Here is a 7164-nt window from a genome sequence, read left to right as displayed (position 1 = left end):
ACAGATGATTGTTATATTGTTGTCTCTAAACGTGAGATTGTTATGTTGTTGTCTCTAGACGTGAGAAGAGAGAGAGAGAGAGAGAGAGAGAGAGACTCTCTCTCTCTTAAGTTTACTTTTCTTCCAAAGATAGCAACTTTCAAGACGGCAATCAAGTAACTTTAATTTTCTTTTAAAATTAAGAATATTGCTTCTCTAAATAAAACTTTTTTATTAGTGAATTGACAACCTTTAATTTAGCCAGCACATGCGTGTGCTGTTATTCAATTTTCCATTGCATATTCTAGGTGTACATCTGCAAATTAAGAATTCCTTGAATCGAGTGATGTATAGCTCGTGTGCTAATCAAGTGGATGTTGCAAGTCTATCAATAAAAGTATGCTTTTTAATCTTCTCTTCAAAAACCTTGCACGACGAGCCATTTCTTTTGGTTGTCAGCAATCAAGATAACAATGAAGGTTTTCACGTGCTTCTGGCCTGGATGTTTTGGAGCTCACTATCTTAATGTTCACCAGTTTCCTTACCTGCCTTGAGTAGCACAAGCACTCCTTGCCATCGGTCAATATCCAATACTTAACTATTTCCTCATCTAGCACTCTTACACATTCCTGGTATGGCATCCTTCTCCGTGACCATATGGCCGTCTAATTGCATCTCTATTCTTAATCCTTGCAACTGTCACAGCACCGTGCACCGGTCCATATTCTCCATAAAGATTGACTAGGGAACACTTGTTTACTCTTGTAATGTGACCTCATGCTTGAACTTGGCATCATAATGTTTTGTCGCTTATGCTAGTTTGGTATATCATGATTCCTGCATGTCTGTACTTCAACAATATTACTGCTTTTTAATATTGTCATCTGTGTACATACCTGTGTTCTGGACATGGGTGTGGATAGGAACAGTCAGCTATGTGTGATTTTCTTTTCTTGGCACCTGGGGATCCCATCAGGACCCCACCAAATCTTAGATTATGATGGCTTTTTGTGGATAGTTTACTTCAGTGGCACTTGGAAAAACATACTAGCTTTGACTGTGCAGTTATTACATATTAGCTTCGACTGTGCAGTAAAATTCAGGCTGAAGCCTTGATAGCTTAGCTGTTCCATTAGCACAGTCAGCCCACTACTGACACAAAAAAACAAGCTGAGAAGTAAATGTTTTCTTCAAAAGTTTTCTAGAATAGATAATGAGCACAGATGTGATATAGACTCATTATCGCCAGTTCAGCTGACTGGAAATATGCAATCTTTAGTAGTATAGAAATGGGCATCTCCACAGAAGACCCTCCTTAGTCAAAAACTGATTGGCAAGAGCACGTTTTGCCAGCCTCCAGAAGCCACGAAAAGGACAGAAGAAGATCAAGGCAGATGTAGCCAATGAGAAAGCAAAGATCGTTAGACCACCACAGAGACTTTTGCAGGGCTTGCTGCGGTCGCACATGGAAATGATCGAAATAGCAGATTTCCCCAAATGTAGTGTTTTGTGCTTTGAAATTGCATCGGAGCAGCATTCACCCTCGATCAGCATTAACCCTGGCAATGGTTTTGTACTTAATGAACGGTCCATCTTTGCTCTGCAAATAAATCCAGCAGATGTACTGGTTGAAGAATCTCTAACCAAGAGCGCTGCCTGTATGTGCTCTGCTTCATCCCTGGCAGAGAGGCAATTGACGGAAGCCAACGGTTTGTTTAAGTCAGCCTTGCATTGCCCCACGTCAACCAAGAAATCTGCTGCTAATGCAAGCAAAACGGTGACATCTCCAAGTAGGCCCAGAATTTTTAATAGATATTTGGGCAGTTGAAGAGCTGATGAAGACCCTGCACTGGAGCCTGGATGGGCCTCAAGAATGGTGACTCCACCCTTCACATTTGAATTAATATGCTGAGTGGAGGATCCAGGTGACTCCATAGAATATGCTGTCTCATCTCCACCCAAGTGTCCTGATACACATTTATGATCCTGTCCAGGAGCTGACGCTATATCTACGTTATATTCTTGCTTTACCATAACACCATCGTATCTGACAAAATCAGGACAACCTGTATATTCAGCCTGACCTCCCCTGACCAAAGACACAATCGAAAAATCTATAGAACTCGAATATGATGATTTCACACATGTATCAGCCAGTCCTAAGTCAGGGCATTGAAGGCCATAGCTTGAACAAAAGCCTGTAGGACCTATGTTGGACTGTGCTGATTGAATACAACCCTCTTCCTTTGCAATGCTATTTGAATCCTCTGAGCTAGCCTTCCCTGCCTCCGAGGATTCAGAATCTGAAGCCTGACCAAAACCTGCAGCAAAGATAAAAATAGTCAGCATAGGGCATAGAATTTCTTTGACTATTTAATAAATTCTGCATACCATGCATGCACATGAACCAATACCTGAAGACGATTCAATGAAAGTGGCATCTGCACCATCCATATTTACTGTATCCTGTTGCTCTATATTGGAATCATCTTTAAGATCTCCTGAGGTTAGCATTGGCACCTGTGAAATACAACGTATTTTCTTAAGTTTCAACAGAGTATTAAAAAATAAAACAGCAAACCAGTTACCAGGGTGGAGTGTCAGCTTCCCTGAACCTGACAACTACCCACAAAAAAACAGGCAGGACAAAAATGCCTCTCACCCCAGACTTACGTAAGATTTGAGCCTAGGCCCCTCTGCTTACCCCACCTAAGCCATTCAAAATGGCCTTGCTGAAGGGGTGCTACACATACTAAACACAAACCAATCCAGATTCAAGAGACTCTTTCTACCCTTCAAATATCGAAGTTGGGGCTATTATTACAGGAAAGGAAAAGCTTCAAAGGAGAAACCAGGTCATTGCACATACTAGTACTTACTCTCACCTCTGAAAATGGGGACTGCCCATGGAGAGTGTACAATTCTTTAGGATGATGCAAAATGTCTTTATCATCAATGCTTCCTTTCAAATCCTGTGGCATTTGCAATCGAGCCCTCCATGCAGCTGTTCCGTGTCCATGCAGTCCTTGCGAACCTTCCTGGATCTCTTTGCTACGACTGCGGAGTTTGATCCCATTATTATCATCAGAGGTCGTAGACATCCGCCCTTCATCTGCTTCAAATCCACTCGTTTCCAAGTCAGGCAGTGTGAAGATAAATTCCTCAGGAAGCTCCATAAACTCAAGATAGTCACTGCTAACCAGACCCTGGTTCAGAGCCAGAACTGGCAGTATCATCCTTTCATTCTGGTCGGCACCGCTCTCAAAATCAGAGCTAGGGACAGCCTGGCCTGCAATAAGAGCCTGCAGCACCTCTCCCAACATTTCTCCTTCATCAGGAGCAGGATGCAGAATGTCATGAAGGTTTTCAAGACCAGGAACATAATGACCTGGCCCTGTTGGGACAGTCTGCATTGGCTCAAAAGAGCTGTTATTCTCATTTTGATTGACTAAGCTACCCCCTACCTCACCATATAAATAGTCTGCTGACACTTTTTCTGCTTCGTTATCATGCTTGAAAATAGAATCCAAACCAGTTTGACCCCCTGGTGTGCATTCATCCTGTGGTTCATGAGTAAGAAGAACTTGGAGGAAAGACTCCAAATCTTCTCCGAATTCTGGACCCCCTAATGCTTCGAAATCCATGTTATTAGGGACTTGAGATGATGTCCCAAAGCCTCCTGTGAAACCCGGTTGCTTTGAAAAGTCTGCATATTCCTGCTGGACTGTATCCTCATAGAATCTAGGAAGAATGTGACTAGCAACATCTGTCGAGGTGCATTGTGAGGTTGATCCTATTTCGTTCTCTTCATCCAAGACTGGTGCTCCATATTGTTCTCCATTCCTGGGTCCTGGCCCACTCTTCTTGCGAATCCGGCAGAGTACAAAAGCACTAACAATCTTCCTTTTCTTCTCATACTCTTCATCCAGTCTATACTCATGCATAATCCAATCAGTTCGTTCACCATTGGGAGCACGCCCCAAGTAAAATACAAGAGTCTTTTTCATTCCAACTGAGCATCCACCAGAGCAGACACTCCGATCCTTCCCTGTCCCCTTCCAATACCCTGCTCTCGTTGCCCTGTTGGTGCGAGATCTATGGAGTTTCTTACTATCTCTGGCAATGAAAAAATACCACTCTGGATCCCTGCTACAGAGAGCAGACTTTTCTGCAAAGGAGAGGAAGCAATGTAAGCACAAGAACAAGAACTACAGCAGGCTAGAAAGCACGTGAATCCAAGACAAGTTGCACAAACGAATCCATGTACATCTCGTACAGCGGCAAGGTTAAGGCACAAAGCTCACTGTTTGTACTTGTGAAGTGCCGTAACCGTAGTTCTTTCCCAATCTTCCAGAAGATGGAGAGAACAGCTTAGGGGCTTAAGTGCCCAAGAAGAGTAAACAAGTTCTGACCTCGAGTCATGATGAAAGGAAAGAAAAAAAGCAAACAAAGCTGACAAAGCCTTTTTAGCAATCACTCTGTCGTAGAAGTGAAAGCCACTTCGGACACCATTGACATTAACATATGCATCGCCGAAACTACCGTTCGAATGCGATAGTCCACAAGGTAGTAGACAACGGCACGGTCACAATAGAAGTCTAGATTCTCACTGTCAAGATAACTCCTACTACAAAATCTTGTCTTCTCTCCAATGAAGGAAGGGAATGCGAAGGCGAAACTACATACCGGGCAGATCCCAAGGCTCGTAGTTGTAAAGATCCACCTCTCCAATGATGCCATCCTCGAGTGTTCGGGAGCACGATTTCCTCTTGAGGTAGTGCAACACAAGCTCTTCGTCTGTAGGGTGAAATCTAAAACCGGGAGGCAGGACTGCCTGTCCCATGTAAGGGCAGATGAGGTACAAAACGCTAGAGGGAAGGAGAAAGCCCTTGGAAAAATGTTATCTGGAGCAAGGATGGATGGAGGAGAGCTGGAAAAGATGAGCAAAAAAGGAAGAAGATGAAGAAGGGTGGAGCTGATGTGCAAAATAAAAGAGCTTGGAGGAGGTGAGGAAGGGGACAGGAAATTATGGGGGTTTTTCAAAGGAAAGTTAGAGGAAAGAGAGAGCCTTGACTCTTTGAATATGACTTGTCTACTATTTTGTATGCGGTTACATACTAATGCATTTGCACAATTTAATTTAACATTATTTATAGTTAGTTGGGTTTTCAACCTCTTCGGACTAAGTTCTCTTCTTGCAAGGATGCGGAGCTCACTTGACAAATGACCATACGTCCGTCTCTAGAAGAGTGCATGGACGTAAGCCCAACGAAATCTTGTCTCGAGGTAAAGGGTCGGGTGTTGCATAGACATCGAGAAATGTACTTTCTTGCTCATGTTTGCTCACTGCACCTACCCACCTCAGTGTTTAAAGAATACTCACCCAAGAGGCGAATACTCACAACGCCCATCCAAACACATCCGAAACCTCCCTTACATGTTCAATCAACTCAATCTCAAACGTTAGATGCTAATTACGAACATTGAACTGTGCTAACATCGAGGCCAGCTCCCCAGCACTTTAATAGCCAATTTTGACAACCAAGATACGAGGGGAGTCCACCTCTTCCGCTCATAAAATAACTCATAAGTTGATGCACGCTTGCCATGTTCATAGGGGGAGAGGAGTCCTCCTCCCCTCTATTGCCCTTCCATGGGCAAAGCAATGTCCAATATTTAGTATATACAATTCATGTCCGTGTGTTCCTATCCATGTGGCAATTTGTTGACTAAGCTTGGTCCTTCTTACCATGCCCAATATGCCAAGGGTGCCTTTTGACCTATGTTGGTTGCATCTTAGTCATCGTTCTAGTCCCCCTGATTGAGTTTTATACAAGCATGCTTTACTAGACTCATCCTCACATGTACCTAGCTCTATGGGTTAGGTTGTTTCAATACTTAGCTCATGCAGTTTTTTTGTCTCTATTTCATAATACAATCAAGTTTAAGTATTTCCTTGTACTTCTTACTATTAAAGCATTACTAGAACAATGGAAAATCCACAATGCATTCCATATTCGTTTATTGGAACCATTTAAGGGCCCTCTACCTACATATCTTGTTCATGAAGAAGCTCCACACATAGCGAATGAATTTCTTCCATTCAAACAAGACCCTTATAGCATAGGTGGGAGGGCGGCCAAAGCCTAGAACTAAATTTTATTTTCTGGAGCAGCTAAAGCCTGGAGCTAAATCTCGTTTTGGAGCACTTCTTGGATCAAAATTATTTTTTGGAGCAATCAAAACCTAGAGCTAAGAATTGAAATTCGCTTTTGGAGCAACCAAAGCCTAGAGCTGAAATTCGTTTTGGAGCAGCAACCTGGATCACGATCATTTTTTGGAGTAGCCAAAGCCTAGATATGAATTTTGTTTGGGAGCAGCAGCACTTCCTAGGTTAAATTCATTTTTTGTAACAGCCAAAACCTGGAGCTAAAATTTTGTTTTTGGAGCAATCGAAGCGTCGAGCTAAATTTCATTTTTGAAGAGCAGCCTAGCTGGAGCGGGTGAAAGAGGGACCAAAGTGGACCCAATATTTGATTTTGAATATTAAGATCCAGATAGTCCAATGCGGATTCCCATGCCGTATTCCAATGATGGGTATGATTTTGATGCAATACCACTTCCTAGTAACCCCATCAAGGAATTTTGATGTAATACCACTTTCTAGTAATCCCATCAAGGATTTCTGGAACAAATATCCAGATATGAAAACTCAAGGTGGACGGACCCTAGACAACTTCCCTACCAGCCTTCATCAGTACCAAATTAGTGAAGCTTGGATCAACAGCTCCAACCTGATTGGCAACGCCCCAAGCTCTTTGATGTAATATTCTTGAAAAAATATATCCGTGTACCTCCATGCCTCAGAACCCATCCCAAGTTCTATGCAATTCCATGATGGCACAAATGGGAGGCCAACATACAAACTTTGGGTGAGGATTGCACAAGAGAAAAAGGGAGGGAGGAGAGAGAGGCTGAGGGAGGGGGAGGGGGACCGGGCAGGGAGAAAGAGGTTGAGAGAGAGGGAGGGGGACCGGGCAGGGAGAAAGAGGTTGAGAGAGAGGGAGGGAGAGACTTAGGGGAGCAAGGAGCCACGGGGAGATAGCTATAGAGTCCTTAAAGGCAGATGACAGAGGCATTATTCATCAATGCACTGTGCCATACACACCTTAGCAGAATGTTTTA

The 7164-nt window shown here is 43.2% G+C and overlaps 1 protein-coding gene across 2 annotated transcripts; it reads right to left on the bottom strand.

The window, feature by feature from the left end:
* Positions 1–1146: 1146 nt before the first annotated feature.
* Positions 1147–5030, bottom strand: LOC147894988 (uncharacterized). 2 transcript variants are annotated; one of them, XM_087383370.1, is made up of 4 exons: positions 4666–5030; positions 2859–4147; positions 2394–2499; positions 1147–2300 (listed from the first exon to the last, which is right to left on the bottom strand). In XM_087383370.1, exons 1-4 carry the CDS (start codon positions 4820–4822, stop codon positions 1255–1257), a joined length of 2598 nt encoding a protein of 865 aa, XP_087239496.1. In that variant the 5' UTR covers positions 4823–5030; the 3' UTR covers positions 1147–1254. The 2 variants fall into 2 exon arrangements, with proteins under 2 accessions (XP_087239496.1, XP_087239497.1); XM_087383371.1 differs by having other exon boundaries at positions 2865–4147.
* Positions 5031–7164: the final 2134 nt, after the last annotated feature.

This window comes from Dipteris shenzhenensis, chromosome 13 (assembly GCF_047967505.1).
Source record: "Dipteris shenzhenensis isolate YYH24624 ecotype China chromosome 13, Dip_SZ_1.0, whole genome shotgun sequence".
Classification (NCBI taxonomy): Eukaryota; Viridiplantae; Streptophyta; class Polypodiopsida; order Gleicheniales; family Dipteridaceae; genus Dipteris; species Dipteris shenzhenensis.
The sequence above is the reverse complement of the archived record's forward strand: the minus strand, read 5'-3'. Positions and strand labels throughout refer to the sequence as shown.